At 33.0% G+C, this 22,451-nt stretch overlaps 1 protein-coding gene across 4 annotated transcripts in view; it reads right to left on the minus strand.

The window, feature by feature from the left end:
- Positions 1 to 22,451, minus strand: part of CNTLN (centlein) — a 247,841-nt gene that overhangs the window by 71,008 nt on the left and 154,382 nt on the right. For all 4 annotated transcript variants that reach the window (XR_004319147.1, XR_004319146.1, XM_032477635.1 and 1 more), the window contains exons 14-18: positions 16,757 to 16,848; positions 12,300 to 12,835; positions 8,539 to 8,716; positions 2,505 to 2,595; positions 2,203 to 2,426 (exon numbers count right to left, since the gene is read on the minus strand). Coding sequence is in view for 2 of the 4 variants with exons in the window: in XM_032477635.1 (XP_032333526.1) it covers positions 2,203 to 2,426; positions 2,505 to 2,595; positions 8,539 to 8,716; positions 12,300 to 12,835; positions 16,757 to 16,848 (1,121 nt within the window). In the remaining 2 variants the exon portion in view is untranslated. The remainder of the gene's footprint in view (positions 1 to 2,202; positions 2,427 to 2,504; positions 2,596 to 8,538; positions 8,717 to 12,299; positions 12,836 to 16,756; positions 16,849 to 22,451) is intronic.

Raw genomic sequence — 22,451 nt, forward strand, 5'->3', positions numbered from 1 at the left:
CATACCTAAAAATGTTATATCTCTCCTACATTTTACCATAATATTTATTACCTAATTAATTTTTATGTAGGCTGCGGGCTTTATTAATTTGAATAGAGAAAGGTTTTGATTACATTCTTCTGTCAACAATGAATTTATTACCAGCAACATTCATGTAGATACTACTACATGTCTGTATATTTTCTTATTTAAAATGAACATTTTAAAAAGTTTTAACTGATATATAATTCACATATCACACTATTCATCTATTTAAAGTGTACACTTCAGTGTTTTTTAGAGTATTCACAGATATGTTCAACCATCACCACAGTCAACTTTAGAACATTTTTATCACTTTAAAAAGAAACCTGTGCACTTTAGCAATCACTCCTATTTTCTTCTTTTACCCAGCCCTAAGCAACCACTAATCTACTTTCTGTCTCTATAGATTTGCCTATTCTGAATATTCTGGATAAATGGAATCATAAGATGTGTGCTCTTTTGCAACTTGTTTTTTTTTTAGTAGATATAATGTTCTAAAGATTCATCCATGTTGCATCTTATATAAATCCTTAATTAATTTTTCTGGCTTAATTATATGCCATTGTGTGAATATACCACAATTTGTTTATCCATTCACTAACTAATGCACATTTCAGCTCTTTCTACCTTTTGGCAATTACTAATAATGCTGCTAAAAACAATATTGCCTTAACATTTACTATCTTTTTGTACAGCATCTTATGGTAAAACAGAGATGAGGGATTGGGCCTTCTCATTTCTTTCCTGAGTATGCACATAGCTCTGTGAATGCATGTGTCCTCCATATTCCAAAGAATATGTCAGAGCCTTTCAAAACTCTTATGGGCATCTCATTCCCCAGCTTTTCCTTTTAAGCTATTTGATTAATATGTTGTTTGACCTAAACTGGAATCCATCACTTCAGGCAACCTAAAGTTAAAACACTTGCCTACATTGCATTTGACAACCCCATCTACCAACTCCCCTGCCAAGAAGAAGGCTAGTCACACTGAATGATATGAGTCCCTGGGGTCTACCAGGGAACCATCAGACAGGTTATATGGTAATTATTTGGGAATAAGGCTTAAAAGGAGCTCCAACTCCATTCTGCTTCTTCTGGTAGCTGCCAGGATGCTTGGGGAACATGAACCATTATTTTTCCCAAGCTACTGCTGAGCTGGGAGAGTGGGAGATGCTAACTAAGGCAAACTAAAATGCCACCAATTTTTCTGTTCCTATCTAGATACAGTTGTTTTTCTTTAATAAACACTCCTTAGATCCTTGCAAGTATGACTAATTTCCTGAGTTTAACTGAAGAATTGTAAGTGTTCCCCAATATGCACAGTCTCTATAAAATGCTTCATAGTTCTCATGTAAAATACTTTTGTTTGATCTTCAATCTTTTTAAAGATAAAAAATTTATAGCTTAGAAAACTTGTAACTTTCTTGAGCCATCAATTAATTGCCTTAGGAATATTACATAACCCTTAGAAGACTAGGTTCTGTACCTAGTGTTATAAAAATGTTAATTCCCAACAATCTTTGCCCTTTTTTCCGTTGCTTTTATCGATGAGTAAATTTTCAAGGTCCTTACACTAATAGTGATACATGCTACAACATGAATGAACTCTGAAAACATTACGCTAAGTGAAAGAAGCATAGCTAAGTTATAGGAACACATCAATATAGATATTTATGTTAAAATCTTCACATTTTATATAAGTATTTGCAAAGATTTGGGGCAATGACTAGTTAATAATGTGATTTATACTGATAAATTCAAAGTTTTAGACGTGGGCAAAGAGGCAAGCTAAAAGAATTTATGGAGACCTTTTTTTAAAAATTCCTCAATAAGAGTAAATTCTTTAATGACTGTATCTGAATTTTTTTAAATATATGGAGCCTGTTTTTAAAATCTAAGAAACAACACAATAAATATCATACAAAAATGTTAAGATAAAGAAAAAAACTAAGTGGAAAAGGAATTCTAGTAAAATATTTGTCAAAAGATTTGGAGTTCTTGCTATGACCTTATTAAAGAAATCTAAGTGTTAAACTTTACATTAGTTAGCATTGCCTGGGAGTTTTTTAAACTCACAGACATGTCTAATGCAAATATGAACCAAACAACACATGTAAAACAGAATATTCAGTTTTATAATATAGGTTACTGTAATTTATTTTTAAAGTTCCTTTTACCTTTATTGTCTGCCTGTTTGTCTGAAATCGTTGATCAGACACCTGCTGCTGATGAAGGAGTTTTTCATTGACTTCTTTATATTCTTTAACAGACAGCTCCGCTGCTTTTTTGGCACTGAAAAGTACACTGTTTTGTTGTTGCAAGGATACAATCCGTTCTCGTAATAAAATAATATTGCTACTTGATTTCTGGGCAGTTATATTTTTCCACTTTTCTCTGTTAACTATACAAAAATAATGTTAATTTTTTTTAACAGTTCATTAAATTTAAACGACATTGTTAATTTCATATATCTTCTTACCTGTGGTAGGACCTGTTGTATGTGAACTCTTTTGAATATGACCATTCTTCTTTTGAAAAGCTGGCTTTTTGGCATTCTTGTGAAAATAACTCTAAATTTTAAAATTTCATAAAAATTAATTATTCAATAACATCAAGTGAACCAATATATATAATATATAATCTTTGTTTACGTAAAAATACATTTGTTTGTGTAGAGTAAAAATGTCTAGATAATAAAATTCTACAGTTGATACCAAAAACTTCTAAATGAACATAATACATGCACTAAAGTTAACCTAGCAGACAGAAGGTACAAATACAAAACTCAATCCAAAAGTCACAGAAATTTAGCCTAGGGACAGTTTTAAAAGCTATGAATAAAAATCATAAAAGCAACAAAAATAAAATAACAATATTTAATAACTTATTCTCTGGGAATCTTGATCTTTTTCTCAAATACTATTCTCTGTTGTAGACTGATGAATCCCTTCTGACAAATGAAGCTAAAACAATGTTGATGATTATAAAGTAACTTTCCTTGAAGCTGCATGTTTTCCTCATGACATTCCAGTACACTGAGGCTAAGTAAAATGAAGTCGTGTTGACTTTTGTTCAGAAATGTTTCATCAATCTATAAAACCTTTCCCAAAGCAAAAATTTAAATAGGAATATGTTACAAAATATTATAAATTCTAATAATAAAATATTTGGCCTTATTTAAGAATTTATTGCCTGGGAAACAGGAACAATATTAATCCAGAAAACTATTTCTTTAAAAAAAGGAATTTTTTTCAAAGAACCCAATTCAGGAACAAATAAATAATTATGGTAAAAGTGGAAGGAAAAAATAAATTTGACTGAATGTTACTTTGACAATGAGCTATATATTTTATACTGATGAATATATAAATTACACTATATTATATATAAGGCATGGCCCTAAAGTAATAAAACTGATTTATTAACACAAATACCAGAAACTCCTATCTAAGATAGGGTTTTCCTTTAAACTAATTACTTCCTTTAAATAAACTATGTTTCACTTCTCAAAATATTTTTAAAATGTCTCATTTGAACTTGTCTTCAGAACCAGTATATAAGATGCATTTTTAAATGTTTCATTGCTTTCTTAAGATTCAATGTTATATCATGTACTGATTACTATAAAAAGATCCAAAACAGAACCACCAAATTACCAATATCAGTTACCATACTTGGCATCAAATTAATTGCACCTAAAATAAAAGAGACTTTCATTTACTTTGAAGCAAGCACACTTAAAGTCTATTTTAAACATGAGAAAGTGTTAAGGGAAATTCTGAGGCCAAAAATAAAGCAAAGCAAGAATCCAGTGAGACTAATGACAAAGAAGCCAGCAAAAATACAGGACAATTGATAATCCCTTGTGACCCCGAAATTCCATATAAATAGCAAATCAGAATATAGAAACCTGTAAAGAAAGCCTAGGTCCCAACTCAAGATGAGAAATTTGAAGTCATGAAGCTAAGCTATTGTATATATCAATAGCCTGTACCTTTTTTATTGCTGAATAGTATTTCATGGTATGGATGTATCACACTTTGACTAACCAGCTATTGAAGAAAATTTTGGTTGTTACAGTTTTTATCTATTACAAATAAAGCTGTCACAACCATTCATATACAGGATTTTTGGTAAAGATAAATTTTCATTTCTATGCAATGTGTCCAAGAGTGAGACAGATGGGTTGTATGGTAAGTCTATGATTAGTTTTTTTAAAAAAAGGAACTGCCGTTTCCAAGAGTGCTGTACCACTCTGTATTCACACTAGCACTGTATGAGAGATCCAGTTTCTCTGCATCCGTGTCAGCGCTTGGTATTGTTTCATATTAGCTATTAGATGTGTATCTCATTAGGGTCTTAATATGCATTTGCCTAATTGGTAATGATGTTGAACATCTTTATATGTGCTTTTTTGCCATCCATTTATCCTTTTCAGTGAAATGTGTGTTCATGTCTTTTGCCTGTTTTCAAATTGAATTGTTCGATTTTCCATTGTTGAGTTTGAAAAAAATCCTTATGTATCCAAGATACCAATCTTCTGTCAAATATATGGTTTACAAATACTTCCTCCCAGTCTGTAGCATTTTTTATCTTCTTAATAGGGTCTTTCACAAAGTTCTTAATTTTGATGAAGTCTAATTAATTGATACTGTCTTTTAGGGATCATGCTTTTGATATTATGTCCAAAAACTCCTCAGCAAGCGCAAACTCTTTTATGTTTCCTTCTAAAAGTTTTGTATTTGTTTTACATATATATCTGTGATCTATTTCAAATTAATTTTTGCATAAGGTGTGAAGATTAGGTATAGGTTCATTTTATTGCCTAGGGATCTCCAATTGCTCCAGCACTATTTGTTGAATAGCACTATCCTTCTTCTATTGAACTGCTTTTGCACCTTTGTCAAAATCATTTGTTCATAGTTGTGGATGCATTGCATCCATCATGTGAGTAATACATTCATTCCCCACTTGTTGAGTGTTCTGTGTCATTAGTCTTGACATCAAATTAACTGGTGAGGACTGATGACATCCTCTGTGGGGTGAACACAAAATAGTTATCTTACTTTTTGGTTAAAATTTCCATCTGGTTCTATTTTATATCTTCTATTTCTTTGATAAGACTTTCTATTTCACTCTTGTTTCAAGCCTGTTAGCAAATGCTTATTGAAGAATTTTTATGACAGCTACTTTAAAATGCTGTCATATAGTTTGAACATCTGTGTCATTTTGCTTCTGGCTTTTGCTGTTGATCATCTGTTTTTTTTCATTCAAGTTGAGGTGTTTCTGGTTGCTAGGTATGGTGAATGATTTTCAGTTGTATCCTGGACATTATGGGTATTATGTTTCAAGACTCTGGATCTTATTTAAATCTTCTGTTTTGGTAGGCCTCCTCTGATGTCACACCTATGGGATGAGGGAGTACTAACTCATTACTGTCAGTTGGGGATGGAAGTCCAGTCTCTGCTGACACCCTAGATAGGGAGGGGCACCTCATTACTACTTGGTGAGAGTGAAAGTTCAGGCTCCCCACAGACCTCTGTTGATACTAGCCTGGTTGGGATACAGAGCATGGCCTTGTTTCTGCTCCTAACTTGACCTCTACTGACACCATGGGGAGAGGGTGGGAGGCTTTATAGATATAGGAGTTGATGAGAGTCTGCATCTCTACCCTTGACCTCTGAAAAATCCCTACTAGAAAGGAAAAAGGAACATCTCTTTTTTGTGGATGAAGATGGATGTCCAGCTCCCTGTATGGTCTCTAACGACATAAAAGGAGGGAGTGATTACTATTGGCCCCTCATGTGACCCTGACAGAAGGAGGAGGGATGCCTTTTCATAGCCAGGTGAGAGCAAAGTCTAGGTTCCCCATTGGGTCTTTACTGGTCGGGTAGAGGTAGGGTTGCAATTTTTTCCATGGTGATTGGCTCCAGAAGGACAGTTAGTGTGTAAAAGTTTTCTGTCTCTCTGGGCTGTCACTTTGATTAGAGAAAACAGGATTTTATAGGGGGCTTTTATCCTCTGACCAATTGGCATTTCCAAGCTGCAGGTTTCTTCAGCACCCAGGCCAGGATGTATGAGGCAAAATGAAGACCCAGAGAACTTATCAGGTATGTTGTTCCTCGAGTTCTGAGATCCCTAGCTGGTGTGTCTCCTTTACCTTTCAGAGTCTTCTTATTGTTCTATTATTAATTTATATTGATATAGTCCCTATCAAAATCTCAAAGGATATTTTTGTGAGAAAAACTGCTTATAAATTCATTTTGAAGGGTAAAGGACCAAGAATATTGAAGAGACTCTGAAGGAAAACATGATGGGCAATTTGCTCTATTATCAACAAAGACTACTATAAACTAACAGTATGATATAGAGAGAGTATGATATAGATAAATACACCGATGGAACAGAAGAAAAAGTCTAGAGACATACCTATATGTATATGCACCTTTGATTTACAACAAAGGTGGTGCTGTTGAACATAGTGGGGAAAAATGTGAAACTTAACCCTACCTTATACTACATGCAGAAATCAATGCCAGACATAGACATGAACATCAAAACAGTAAGTCAGATAATACAGGGAAAGATAACAAGTAAAGTAGTATAAAAAATATCTAAGCTGTAGTAGGTAAAAAATTACTATATAGAACACAAAAAGTCCTATTCATACAGGCAAAAAAATTGTTGAATTTGGTCACATTAGAATTATGATGTTTTATTCCCCAAAAGACTCCACGAAAAAAGAGTGAAAAGGCACAGCATGGAGTAGGGCAAGATATCCACAATGTATACAATCAACAAAAGGCTCCTAAGCAGCATATTTAAGAACTTCCACAGATGAATAAGAAAAAGGCAGACAATTCATTTGTAAAATGGGCAGAGACTTGACGAAGCAATTCACTGAAGAATTCCAAATGGTCAATAATTGTAAGTAGTACTTACCAGCATATTTGTAATCACTGAAATGTAAATTAAACCCACAATGATATACCTCAACATACATACAAAACTGGCTGAGATGAGAAGAACTAACATACTGAATGTTGACGAGCAGCAGTAAAAATGGTCATAGTCTGTTGGTGGGTGCAATAAACTGGCACAACATTTGGAAAATAACATTATCAACTAAATCTCAGAAACACATAATCTATGGTGCAGTAATTCCACCTGTAGGTATTTCATTACAGAAATGCCCATATTTGTACCATAAAAGACATTTAGAAGAATATTCATTGCAACATTATTTGCAAGAAATCCAAACTGAAGCAACCCAAAATTTAGCAGTAGAATGGATAAATAATTTGTGGTGTATTTCAACAATGAAATACTTTATACAAAAATAAGAATGAATGAACTCCACATAATACTGAACAAAGGAAGGCCAGACACAAAAGAAGACATACCTTACAGATTCCATAAAGTTCAAAAATAGGCAAAATTAACCATAATATTAGAAGAAATAAAATTATGAAGAAAACAAGGGGGATAATTAATTTAAAGTTAAAATAATGGTTATCTTTGGAGTTGGTAGAAAGTTTCTAATATTTTCCAGACACAATTGGTATAATTTGGTCAACTGTTATTTTGTGACTTCCAACAACATAGATAGATCTATTCAAAGTAGTTTATACTATACTCTCTTATTTTATGAATGGAATTATGAGTTACTTTTATTTATAAACTCATTAAGCTGCACATAAATGAATGCAACTAAGCAAAATTCCAAAGCAAATAATGCGTGGCAAGTTGGAGATTTCTGTAAAATATATTTATCAACCAACCACTCAATCAGCAGGTACTCAGCATGTAATTCTTCATCTAAACTTTATTCTGGCAGTAACTAAAATAAACTGGTGTCATCCTTGAACTTTTTCCTTCAAAGTTCTGGCTAGATCTCAAAAAAAAAACCACTTTTGGATTTGAATTTTAATGAACACTATAGTTTAGCTCAAAGATAATCTTTTTTTTAAAAACAAAAAGAATTATCTTTCCCCAGATTTTCACTGATTTATGCTGAGTTGATAAACTTTTTGGTGACATGATGTACCAGTGGTAAGAATTATTGAATAAGTTGTTTTGGAACATCAATAGTTTAATATTTAAAATACACTGGGGAATAAAATAGGAATCAGAAATTAAAGACTTAGACTAAATAATTTATTATCATGAAGGCTAATATAAAAACAGAATTTTCTTCTCTTCATATATTTCACATACCTGAAAACAGTAATGAGCTTATTATCACCTTTATTTACTTATTTTCTGGCTGAGATATAAATATCTTAAGATTTATATTTAGGAAAATAATATCCACTTCTATTTTCATCTATGCAAAAGACTAAAAATTAGTACTTAAAATTATTTAAAAGTGAGTATTTTCACTGCATACTTCAGAAATATCAATTTTTTAAGGTTTCAAATTAAATCACTGGCAACAAAAATTGATTTAAGGTATGCAGCATGAACTAAAATTAAAAACATTGCTTATAATTAAGCAAAACTGTGTCATGTACCTTTGAGGTCTTGCCATCTACATTTGGATATATTTGTACTATTTCTTTTCCTTGCATCTGGCTGTCTTCTGTTTGGTCATTTTCTTTCTGGTCTCTTCTATCTTCTGTAGGACTTATTTCCTGGGATGTTTCTACAATAATTGTTCCCAAATTCTGTAAGGTCTGCGTTTCAGAATCACTGATTTTGGGGAAAAGGGGGGCATAAAACCCAAGAAGAAGAGTCATTAAATATATCTCTTTTAAGTTCAAGACGAAATAATATCATAGCACGTGTTGCATATGTAGCTATAAGTTTAATTTGAGCATTTACTGGTTCTCATTGTTAAGAGAGAATCAGTCAAAATATATTGAGAGAAAATTAATCTAAATGTATTTTACAAAATTATAAAATCTCATCAAGAAGTTAGATTATCTAGCATCACATGCCTGCTGGCATCACAGCTATAGTATTTCTCCCAGGGTTCACTCAGTAAACACTCATTTTAACACTTCCAGGGTTAGAAAACTCACTACTTTCTGTGCCAGGGCAGAAAGCTTTAATAGTTCTAACAGAAAGTTTTCTTTTAGACAAGTACAAAATTTGAATCTCTGAGCCTTACACCCAACTGACCCCAGTTTCATCTCTTATGAGTATTCATCATTCAATATAATACTTGTTAAGCACCACTCTTCTGGGCAAAAGGGATAAAGTAGTGAGTGAAAAAATTAGATAAAAATATTTTCCTTCATGTAGCTTCATCCTAGTGGGGTGGGGGTACAGGTAACAAATAAGGGGACTAAGTTATATACACATATATAGTATGTTAATAGTTTGTATTAAAGAAAAAATAAAGCAATAGAGGAACATGTAGGTCCAGTTCCTTTTCCATGTGGATGATCTTTTAATTATTTGGACATAATTACATGATGCTTGCAACGTCTCTAAGAAAAACATACCTTGCTTATTCAAATATTCCTAATATGAATGTTTTTAAGATGCTTTCCCACTCTGGTCCCTCTTGAATGTACACCAGCTTATTTTGATGGAGCATTATGTCCAGAATTCAATTTCATATTCCAAGTGTACTAAGTACTATGAGAAGTACTTAGTAGCACTCCTGGTAGATGCAGACTAAAATTGTGTAAGCTTTTCCAGTAAGCATATCATACTGTAGACTCATACAGGATTTAACAAAAATTCTTATGTATGCTGTTATAAAGTCTGATATTTTTCCTGTTGCATAGTTGAATAATTGGTATTTTATAGCCAAATAAAGGACTCTGTAGTCTTTTAGATAACTATATCTTCCCAGTCTATTGAGATCTTTGGGAATTGTGATTCTATTTTGTATTTTCCAGCCCTTTCAATGTCACATTATCCACAAATTTGATAAACATGGTTTGCTGAAATTCTGTTTTTCTTCTTCAAGGCATTAACAACTCCTCCTGATTATCACTCATCACTGAAAGAGCACTGATAAAGGTAATTCATGTATCAGAACCCACTAAATGCTGGCTGCCCCAGTGGCCCGGCCCATATCAGAAATCGGAACCCTGAACTATGGGAAATGTCTATCAAGGAAACCTAACATACACCAGTCACAGACCTGCAACTCAGCTTTATCTAGTTTACTTTACTCTAGAAAATAGGACCTGCTACCCGTTACAAGAAAATCCCTGACCTCCTAGCCAATCATATCCTGTTTATACTTTGCCTCTTCTCATGCTCTATAAAACTCCCCCTTGCACCAAATCCTTTGAAGAGTGTTTCTGAGCTTGTTAGGCACTGTACTCCCCCAATCCACATGTGTTTTCCTGTGAATAAAGGTCTTCATACTCGTTAATAAATCGCGTTATTTTTGTCATTTGACAGCATGCTCTTGTAATGCTATTCAACTATGGGAAATAAATATTAATGAGGTAATAATTATATAAGATAGTATTTTATATCCAAATATACAAAGGGCAAAGTTCTTTTTTCCTCAGTATCCAAGGAAATTTCTTATATTTCAGATTATGAAAAGCTAAAAGGAATAGAATGTTCTGAAGCCCTGAAGCTTCATTGCGGGATTTCTAATTGTTTGAGAATTCTTTACAGCTGAGTGAATCCTGAAACTGTTCTGTCAAGCAGGAAATGTAACACTTAATCCTCACAGAGTAAAACTGAGTTTCACTGCTAAATAACTTAAATGACAATCCTATGTTTTAAGAGATATCGTGTGATACATCTCCCAAAATATGTGACCCTCTGCATATGCACTGGCAAAATGAAACTGAACTGAGTGTATTCCTTAACTTTTATGTATTTATTCACACATACATATGAGTAAATATGCACCACTGTTTTATGAAGAGTGTGGTAGTACCAACTAACTGGGATATAATTAGTAGATGAAACCAGAATTTCCTTGAAGACAGATAAATGCTTAGTGGGTTTTAAGCTAAGTAGGATTTTATCTCTAATTGCTTTTTTGAGAACAACGAAGAAAACCTTAGAAGAAGTAACAAAGAAATAGGAATGCAGATTTGGTCTATCTTCTTTATATTCATAAATTTGTTCTTAAGTTTTTCACCAGCTTAAGGACAAGAGGCTTGACCAGTGATCATTTAAAACACAGGTTCCCAAACTTGTCTGCATATTGGAATCAACTGGAGAGCTTCAAAAAAAAAAAAAAAACCAAAGCTTGTAACCCATTCCAGAAGTATGATTTAACTGTTTTGAGATGTGGCTGGAGCTTTGGAATTTTTATAAGATCCCCAGGTGATTCTAACATGCAAACAAATTTGAGAACTGCATTTTAAAATAAGTTTCAGTTCTATGTCTACGATTAAGAAAACTATCCAAAAATATCCCAAATCTAAAACAGACCACTACTGCAAATTAAAAAAAAAAAGTGAAAATAAAAGGAAAATATATACTATTATAAAATAAGACCAACTATGGAAAATTGTTCCGTTTGTCTGTTAGCAATTCTGGCAACATTAAACTTCCCTATTATCTATGTATAAAAGGAGGTGTTCTATTATCCATTTGCCTTTGTGGTTTTACTGATTGCTTCAAGTGCAAATATGAATGTATAGCCAGGGGTAAGGGAAAGAAATATTATAGATTTTTAGTATTCCCCTGTTGCTATTCACTAGGGGTTATATAACTTAAGACTAGGAATCTGTAGAGCTTTAACTTTAAAGAACTAATTTTTAACCACCATTCAATTAAAGTTAGTACAATGACTTTGCATAATACATACATGAAATAATTAGTGAAGATGGTTCTTAATTTAAAGGATGTTAAACAGCTTGTAGACATCTGGTAACAAGCTGAAATGGGTCATTCAAAATTTATCTAACTAAATTAAGGGGAAAAAATGTTTCTCCTCCCAGGTTGCCATGTCACAAGATAACTAAACCGACTTAGTAGGCTTGCCTGGGAATCCTTAGCTGTCAGTGGTGAATATGCAAAGGGCCAGCAAATTAAATCAACCTGCCAAACTGTCAATTTCAAGCCTCATGACTGCATGAAAATAGCATCACTGGAAGAAATCAAGCATTGCCTTCTTTTGGGTTTCCTGGCACCTATTCAAATACTCATGCAGTTGTGGCTAATTTTGCATGCAAATTTCAGTCAATAAGCTCAGAACAAGACCTCCCAAGATATTTCAAAGGATCTGACAGTATTTTTTCTGAATACCAAATCAACAGTAGTTGAAATTCAATCTCCATTTTCTGGTGCTTTACATATGCACAGTGTCCCAACCACAGAGCTAAGTTAATGAGAGCCTTACCTGCTTTCACTCACATCCTCCCAGTCGTCCTTGCTGAGGTTCTCAAACATATTGCTCATAACCTTGATGGAGTGATTGAGAACAGTATGGTAACGACCCACAGAGCACTTTTTCTTGGCGGCTTTAAATTTAACCTTAGTAGTGGTGGTCTTACAAGCAGACTGTCCTGATCTGACTTTCGTGGTGGCCATCTCAGATTTAGCTTGGTCTGCTGAACGCTGTAATTTCTCCATTGAATTCATCAGCTCTTCATTTTCATTTCTCAACCCATTAGTTTCTGCCACTTGTCTCCTTAAGGAAGTGACTTCTGCCTCCAGCTCACTGATTTTTACTTGAAGTTCAGCTTTGTCTTTTTCTACATCTTGACTTCCCTTCTGTAACTGTTCTAGCTCTTTTTCTCTGGTCTTTGCATCTTCTTGCTGCTGTTCTATGAGGGATTTCAGGAAATCATTTTCTTTTATTAATTTTTTATTCCCTTCTTTTAGTTTTCTAGACCTTTTCTCAAAAGTTTTTAGCCGATTTTCCAATTCAATGACCTAAACAGAAGAGTTTAATTTATTTTAAAAGTAGAATCATGCAGAGGGAATAGGACACAGAGAGGAATGTTAACAAACAGACTGTGATCGATTCCTCCCTGTCTACACACCGAGTTCATACTACAGTTATCTACAGTAACGGTTCCCTTCCTGGAATAGATCCTCTATCTTCATTCTTTTAGGCATTTGGGGGTAAGATCAAAGTTTCTACCTGAGTCTTTTGGGCCTTGATTGTTTTCAGCTCAAAATAATCCACATGCCAAAGAGACTTCCTACAGTATATTTCATCATTTACTAAAAATTTTAATAAACATGATCTCTTCTGATAATCTCAAAAACATGTGAGGTAAGTAGAGCCAATAATTATCTTCCTAGGAGAGGAAATGGAAGCTTTGAAAACCTAACATACAGAGGTAAACATTTCCTGGTTTAAACAGGGATTCAAATTCAGGATTTTGTGCCCATCCCACTACTCCACAAGCCATATGGGAAAGGAGAGTTACCAGATGTATACGGAAAATGGACAAAGAGCTGGGATCAAGAAAGAAAGAGTGAGACAAGAAACCTTTATGTAAAGGGATTACTCGTGACCTGGAGTAGAGGTACACAAGTTTGCACCAGACTATCGTAGACCTCTGTATACTTTTGTGAATCAAATTCTATTGTTCCTTCTCAATGCATATACTTTATTGGAGAGCTGAATAATGTGACAAAAAACACAGTGTTCAAGAATACATGAACATTTTTACTTCTTTCAAAATACTCTATCATCAAATTATATTCTCCAATTAGTCAAAAACACTACAAAAAATAAGGAGTACCATCTTTTTATAATCTCTTCGGTTTCTCTCGGTCATTTTTAATCACTTCCCAAAACAGTATACTTCTCATAAACATACTTTAAAATATTTTAGCATCTTAGATTCAGGGTGGACTGAGTAGAGAGACTGTATTTTTTAAAATTTACTTTATGGAAAGATGCAATTACACTTAAAAATGATTTTTGGCAGGGGTGATACAAAAATATTAGTAAGAAGTAGTTGGTCTATGGGAAATTTAATTTTGAGTTTGGTATGGATCTCACTTCTACCTCTAGTTGCTTTACCTGGTGAAGTATTTAACTCATTTTACTTTTAGTTTCCTCATCTGTGAAATGGAAATAGTAATAGCTATCTTGCAGTTTGCAAGTATTAAATATGATCATATACCACAGTTCTTGGCAGACAGTAAGTTTCAAACAGTTTATCATCATCACCATCATCCTTATCATTATTGTCTCTATTATTATTAATCATAACAGCTACTAAATAAAATTACTTGAAAGATTACTTGCACTAAATATTGCTGAATTAGATATTAAATCAATTTTATACTTTGGATTAAAATATAACATGTTATGAACAAATATAACAAACATCTTAAGTTTCAGATGTCAATTTTAGAAATTAGCACTTTTTTCTGTTGACTAAAATTTGTTTACAATTGGTTACAACTTAACAAAAATTTTATATACCAATGGAAAAATATCTGTTTAAAGTCTGTTATGTTTAAAATGTTTAAAGTCTGTTAACTATCTAATGTGAAGCTATGTTTAATCGTAAGACCTGGTCAAAGTTTTCTGTATTTAAGTTTAAAATGGAGGAAAAAATAGCAAAACAGAGACACAAACTTCTCAAGAATTTGACAAGGCAAAGTCCATAGTACATATTAAAGTGTTATTCAAAGTATACTCTCAAAAAATTGTTGTTAAACTGATTTCACATCTCCAAAAATAGAAAGGAAAAATTCAATATATATTTGTGAATGAAAGTCTGGGGGACTGTTAAAGGCATTTGGTTTGTGTGCTACTAGATCATCTCAAGTCCATATTTTTCCTCCAGTACTGAACATTTAAATAATTTACCCAAAAGATGGCTCCTTTCAAAACTGAAACACTTGATTTGTGAAGTTTATGTATTAGTTTGCTAGAGCTGCCATAACAAAGTCCTATGACTAAGTGGCTAAAACCCTAATAACTTCATTTTGACTTAGCTCTTTAAAGACCTCCATCTCCAAATATAGTCACATTCTGAGATACAGAGGATTAAGAATTTGAAACAAGAATTGGGGAGGGGGTACAATTCATCCCATAAGAATACAAACTGTTATTTTATTATTTTAAAAAGAATCTACTTACATGTTTCATTTCTACTACGTACAAATATTGTTTTCACGATGTTACTTCCTTTTAAACCCATTCTGAGCAAGTTTCATATACATCCTTCTAAAATAAGGAAACTCAACTAAAAAAGGTTAAACCACGACTATTGCGTTAGATTAACATTTAAAAAATAGGGGCAAATTGGTACGCTAATTTGACACATAGTCTAATGAAAAGAATTCCTGTTGACTTTTCAGGAGTTAAAATGGATTTCTGGATCCACTATGATAGTAGTCATTGAAGGCGAGCAGAATTTTGCCACCCCAAAATGTCTTTTTGGCACCAGTATTATCTTGAGCTGGTTATTTTTAAGAATCTGCAGATACAGGATAAGCTCTGAAAACTGAGTAGTAACTGACTCCCCAATCTCAATATTCTCTCTTGCCTTTTGCTGAAGAAAGTGTATAAGGTAATGGCTTGAGCCATTTCGAGGAATTACTCAGTTTTCCTGGGTGTCTCCCATGTATACAGGAGGTCTGTATACATGTTATTAAGCTACTGTTGGTTTTTCTTTTTTCCTGTTAATCTGCCTCTTTTTTATAGGGGGTGTCTCATCCAAGAACCTAGAAGAATAGAGGGAAAATTATTTTTCCTCCTCCACATCATTTATGGCAGTTGGAATGAAATAATAGATTTCTTTAGGGTTTCCATCCCAAGGTAGTAAGTAGTAGTGCAGCATTACATATCCATAGAGATAAAAATTATACAAAATCTGGCAAACAAGAATATTCTTCTGAAACAAAGATAAATTGCTATAAACTGTATGACATTCTAGATAGTAGTACAGATATTATTTCAATTACTTATTTTACCTTAAGACAAATGAACATGAGCATTTCTTGTTCTCTGTGTTACAGTGTTAACCTGATATGTGTCACTCAGTAATAATGAGATGACAGTCTCTGTTACCTGACCACAAGTGTCAGAAGTATAAGAAATCACATCAACTGCTGTTAAGTTATTAGATTTCCTTCAAGTCAATTCACAGATAGAAAAAATGTAAGTAGCTGCATTAATATTTTTGTCTATATATTTGTACATTTCCAGCTTTGTCTCAGTATCCAAGTGGTAATCGGTTATAAGAATAAATCTATTTAAAGAACATTTTCTTTATAACAATAACAAAAAGTGCTAAAATAAAACCAACATTTTACTACTAATGATAGCCATGATGTAAAGTGACTACAGCATTTATATGGGGTGGTTCTATTAAAACAGGAAGAGCGAAACCAAATCGTATGAGCATAAATTTTTTATCTAAAATGGGATGAGGCACATGTAATTTTCAAGTTTAAAATGAAAATTATAAACACATTATCATTTTACTGTGGTAAAGCTAAAACTTTGCTCAGTTTTTTAGTTCACATATTATAAATCTGGATGACTGTTGAAATGTAACATAGTTTCAAGTACCATTTTAAAATAAAACTGTTAAGTAAGCACAAATATGGTAAATTTTTATAGTTTCTATTGTTATCATTCTTTTCATCTTTGAAAATAATTTTAATCTATGTCAACAGAAGCATAAGTGTTTCCACATTTATTTCCCTAGCATTGATTTTTTTTAGCCCTATTTTGGTAAGCCAATGATTTTGAATTATGAATTTAAATTAAGGACTCATACAAGGTTTAAGTTCATAAGCCCTCATTTTAAAATATAATCCTTTATGTTAAAATTCAGATTTAACTTGCTCAGCTCAATATCGTAAAGATTAGATTACCTTCTGTAATGTCTGCTCTGACATTTCTTTCCAATTCTTCTCTGGAGTACTCTTCTTGACCTCGTCATCCTCACCGTATCTTAAGAGTTGTTCTGGGAGACAATAAATAATATATTATGGTACCTCGTATACTGCTGAAACACCGTCCTGTCATTTTATCAAAAAGGTTCTGTGGTTTTCCAACTGTGAATAATGTAGTCTATTTTATTGTCAAGAATTTGGCCAGTAACTGAATGGTGACTTTTTCATGATTTTCAGTCACACAATTATGTATCTTTGTAGTGTCACTTTTTTTTTTTCAGCATAAGATTTTTCAAAGGTACAACAGATCTACAGGTTAACAATGCTGTACTTTTATTCCCATTTTCATTCTTTTGTAGAGTATTCCCCCTTTGCCTTAAAAGCAGAATTCATTGCCTTTTTATCTACACAGTCACTACTAGTTTTGTTCTCTGGATCTTGTTCCCTGCCAGGAGGATCAGAGTGATTGCAGAACAAAGCAAACAGTAACAGAATTAGGGTGGACTGAAACTGTAATATCTTCTACCACCACCTTTTTTTTTAAGTAAAAGATCATGCACTGGGCAGAGTAAACCAGAAGAATCACACTTCCAAAAAAACGGATTTTATAACAAATAGAAATCCAGGTATAGGTCAAGTTGTTTCTACAAATCATTTCTACATTAGCCATGTATTTGACTACCAAAACTCCCTCAAACAAGCAAAAATGTACAAGTAACATACCAACATTAAAGGAAAAAAATCATAAAAGTTCAGTTAATATTATTAGAATTGAAATACATTAAAACTTATAAATAATTTTTTTCTTATAAGGTAAATTTTATGACAAATTTAACTAACATTTTCTTACTAAATTATTTTTGGGATACAGCATTTCTCAAAGAATCAAAAAGGGGGCAAAAAAAGAATACAGAAAGCTGAAAGGATCCATAACTGTGTTAGCCTGAGATGATTTTGCTTTAAAGTATGCTTGGCTGCTGTAGGTCAGTGTAAAACTTTGATTTATCAACAAAGGAAAAAGAAAACAATATTATTCTCTGTAGAGCAGAAATCCTCTTGGTATAAACAGTGACTAACAAGTTTGTTAGAGTGAATTAGGCATTTCTTTTGTCTTTGAAACATGACATATCCAATTAAAACTTCTGTACTCATGAAATAAATAGAACACTATTCTAAGGATAATAAAAGCTAGAATAGGTAGAATCTGCCACCTGGGGAATATGTACCTTTACCTTGATAATAATCAACTGGTTCCCAAGTTTCTTTTTCTAGTCCCCTAACACCATGGTGCTGAATTCATTTACAACACTCTTTTAGCAATATAGAAATAATATGCAAATACAATTCATCTGTTCTAGTCATTTAAATATCTGCTTTAGTTCTAAGTGAAATATTTACACTTAAAAATAAGAAAATAGTTCTGTATTCAAAGAGCCAAGAGTGCTAAAAATAGCTAAATAACTCCAATAAAATAAATGCTGAAGCATGATTTTAAAATGAATTTGATTGCTGCTTTTGTGCTCCTGGGTGTGTGCAAGATTCACTGATGGACTTGAAGACAATGCTCAGTTGTGGTTTTCTATTGAAAACTCTGTTTCTAACCTTCACAGGTTTTATTAAAAATACTCAAGTAGATAGGCCCAGGTCATGGAGAGGAACAAGAACCTGACTCTCAGCCCCCTGATTTCCTTCCCCTTCCCCTTCCAAGATCTCAGGATTTGGGAAATGAACAAAGAGGCTCTAGTTAGAAATATACACTTCTTCTGTTTTGTCCTTTGGTGGATGTGTGAGCATATGCTTCACCTTACTGAAAACTCATTCTTGATATTTTGGTTTTAAATGCTTTAATTTTAATGCTTTAATTTTTACTACTATAAAAATTCATTCTGATTTATATTCCTTCTCAGGAGCTTCTTTTCTCTCCAGTTTTCTTTCTAACTTTCAACTTTGCTTATTCATAATTGTTTAAATTTATTTTATTCTATCTCATATTTTTCCCTTAATTGTCTTGGATTACGTTAAAAATTAATTAATTAATTAATTCTTTTGCAACTTTTCATCCTCTTTTTTGATTCTCTTTTAGCTATTTTAACAAATTATTGTTAAAAGGTCTGTTATCATTATGAAGGGTTGTACAATACGCTACTTTAAAATATGCCGCTTGGTATATTGATTATTTTAAGCAGTAGGCACTTGAAAAACAGTAAATACATGGAGGGGCTTTCTCTAACTCCCCTTATCTACACAAAGATCCTCCCAAAGAAACTCAATTGTCATTACCTGCTCCCCAAAAGATTCATTAGACAGAGAAGATTAACTCTTATCATAGGAGAGGAGATTAGTCCTTACTATCCCCAGACAAGCTTTGTTACAAACTATCATATCTTTTATCTAGTCTTCTAATGGCCCATTTATCTCTCCTAAAATAATTTTCTCTCCTCTAAGAGACCTACATCTCTCCTCTCCTTTCCCTATTAAGATGGTATGTAATTCTGAATTTTAAAGCCACCTCTATGAGAATTCATTTTTCCCTAGGTATCTTCTATGTGTACGTAAGGTATACATGTTAATTTCTATTTTTCCATAGTTAATCTGTCTTTTATCATAGAAGTTTCAGCCAATAACTTCGAGGCAGAGAGGGAACATTATTTTTCCTCCCCTACAATTTTTGTTTTTACTGATCTTTAGACTATGCTTCCTGCACTAACTTTCTTAAAGGTCTGTTTGTGATATCAACTTGGGAGATAAAGGTATATTGTGTCCTGGCAATTTCCTAAAGAATATTACTATTTTTATTTCATGTTAGGAAAAGTAAAATAAGAGTCATAGCAAGTAGTTACTGTAGAAGGTACCTGCCATACCATACAATAAAAAATATGTATTTGGTCTTTGTCCCTGGCTTCCAGCATAGAACTTCTGAAGTCCTTGGAATTTCCTGAGTGACAGGGGTGAAAGGAGTATTTTTTGTTATTCATAACAAGCTCCTTTCAACAATAACTGAGTTTATGCTAATAAGGTGGCTCCTACTGGGCCACTAGACAGCTTCTGGACTGGGGTTGGTTGCAAAAGAATGCAACCATGTGATAAGAGGGTCGGAATTTCCAGCTCCACCCTCCAGACCTCCAAGGAAGGGAGAAGGGCTGGAGGTTGAGTTCAGTTGTCAATGATCAATGATTTAATTAATTATCCTATGTAATAAAGTTTCCACAAAAACCCCTAAATGACGGGATTCAGAGAGCATTTAGGTTGGTAAACATATGAAGGTTCGTAACTGTTTCCACCCAATACATCTCTCTCCTATTTAGCTGTTTTGAGTTGTATCCTTTATAATAAACAAGTAATAGTAAATAAAGTGCTATCCTGACTTCTGTGATCCTTTCTAGCAAATAATCTGAAACTGAGGGAGGGTTTGTGGGAATACTTGATTTATAACCAGTGGGTCAGAGGTACAGGTGGCAACATGAAGTGGGGATGAGCCTTAACCTGTGGGGTTTGTGTTAACTGAGTAGTCAGTGTCAGAATCGAAAAGAACTGAATTATAGGATACCGAGTGGCTGTCCAGAAAATCAGAGAATTGGTTGTTGAGCAGAGGAAAAAATTCACACACTTGGTATCAAGAAGAGCTGTGCCAAAAAACAAACAAACAACAAGCAAAAACCTCATAGTACTGTTTAAATAAATAAATTTGGATAAAATGCAATATTCAAGAACTTTCATGAAAAAGATTGTGATAATTAAACATTGTCTCTTTAGGCAAGATAAAAGTACATTAGCCAATTAAATGTAGAACCCATTTTTTCTGAGAAGTAACCTTAAGCTAATGAAAAAATAAAGTGCCATTTCTGATGGATGAGATGGAAGAGCAAGAAATAAATTCTTCTGATGGGTAGGAGAGAATCTCAGTTACTAGATGTGACTGGGTGTTCAGCATAGCTTTTTTGAGAGCCAGCCTATCCCCTTTGACATTACCTGGACTGGAGCCTTGGAGGAATCTACGCAGTTAGCTTTGAAAGAAAAGCAAGCCATTTTTGTTACTTGCCACAACTGTTCTGAAAAGGTCATTACCAGGACAATGAAAGAGAAAAGGAAGTGGGAGAGCAGGATAATAGGTAGGGGTTATTACCCCCACATTTTCTTCATTGTAAAATGAACCCTTAAATTGGCTTCTTAAAGTAATATGTCTTTTTTTTTACATTTTTTATTGAGTTATAGTCATTTTACAATGTTGTGTCAAATTCCAGTGTAGAGCACAATTTTTCAGTTACACATGAACATACATATATTCATTGTCACATTTTTTTTTTTGCTGTGAGCTACAAGATCTTGTATATATTTCCCTGTGCTACACAGTATAATCTTGTTTTCTATTCTGCATATGCCTGTCAGTATCTACAAATTTTGAAATCCCTGTCTATCCCTTCCCAACCCCCGCCCCCTTGGCAACTGCAAGTCTGTATTCTATGTCTATGAGTCTTTCTGTTCTGTATTTATGTTCTCTTTTTTTTTTTTTTTAAGATTCCACACATGAGCGATCTCATATAATATTTTTCTTTCTCTTTCTGGCTTACTTCACTTAGAATGACATTCTCCAGGAACATCCATGTTGCTGCAAATGGCATTAAGTTGTCATTTTTTATGGCTAAATAATATTCCACTGTATAAACTATACCACATCTTCTTTATCCAGTCATCTGTGGATGGACATTTAAGCTGTTTCCATGTCTTGGCTATTATAAATAGTGCTGCTATGAAGTAATATGCCTTTAATCAACTGTCCTCAATTCTGTAGTTTCATGTGGATGTGTTAAAGAGATTTGAATATGCTATCTTTAATTTCTTTAGCTAACTAGGAAGCCATAGGTAAACACTCTTGTTACCTTTATTCCTTCAACTCACAATTTAAAATTATTTTAAACAGTTTATTTTCCATGTTCAAGTGTTTTACTAGATATTAATTACTATTTTTACATTTAAGTAATTATGTGAAGTTTAGCTTAGTGAAGTTTAACATTTTAATTTGTGTTTTTGGTTTCATATATATTTCCTATTACAAAATATTGTTTTAATTAACTTAATTTGTTTCAATTGATTGTAGTATTTCCCATATTCCTTATATTAATCCTTTGCTTCTTTTAAAAACTGTTTCTCAATCTTAAAATTCCTATTTTTGATCTTTTATTTCATTCGCTTATATTTTTATTGCAACTAGAAGAAAGCATGATCTTAAGCATAAAAACAGCAATAAAAAATCACACACACACACAAAGTATATTATTTGTTTTGTACAGTATATATAGAAAACATTGAAGGCACAAAAGAGAAAGCTGATAAAAGTGGAGAAGGGCACAATATGCCACCCCAAAATATGCCTCCTTGGCAAAAGGATTATTTTGAGCCGATTATTTTTAGAAACAACAGACATAGGAGAAGCTCTAAAAACAGAGTAGGAGTTACCCTTTAGTAACGATAATTTACATTTATAAAGTCAAGCTTCATTTGTACAAGTATCTACCTGTCTGTACCAGGAAGACAAGGATGTCTAAAACACAAAAATCTCTTATCAATGGAGAGGGTACTGACTTAAATCTGCATAATAAACCATACTTTTTTTTTAATCCTGCTTTTTCTTGGTCATCTTCCTATAACTGGCCTCTTTCACATCCTTCTTTTTTTG

The sequence above is a fragment of the Camelus ferus genome, chromosome 4 (genome assembly GCF_009834535.1).
Source record: "Camelus ferus isolate YT-003-E chromosome 4, BCGSAC_Cfer_1.0, whole genome shotgun sequence".
In the NCBI taxonomy this organism is placed as follows: Eukaryota; Metazoa; Chordata; class Mammalia; order Artiodactyla; family Camelidae; genus Camelus; species Camelus ferus.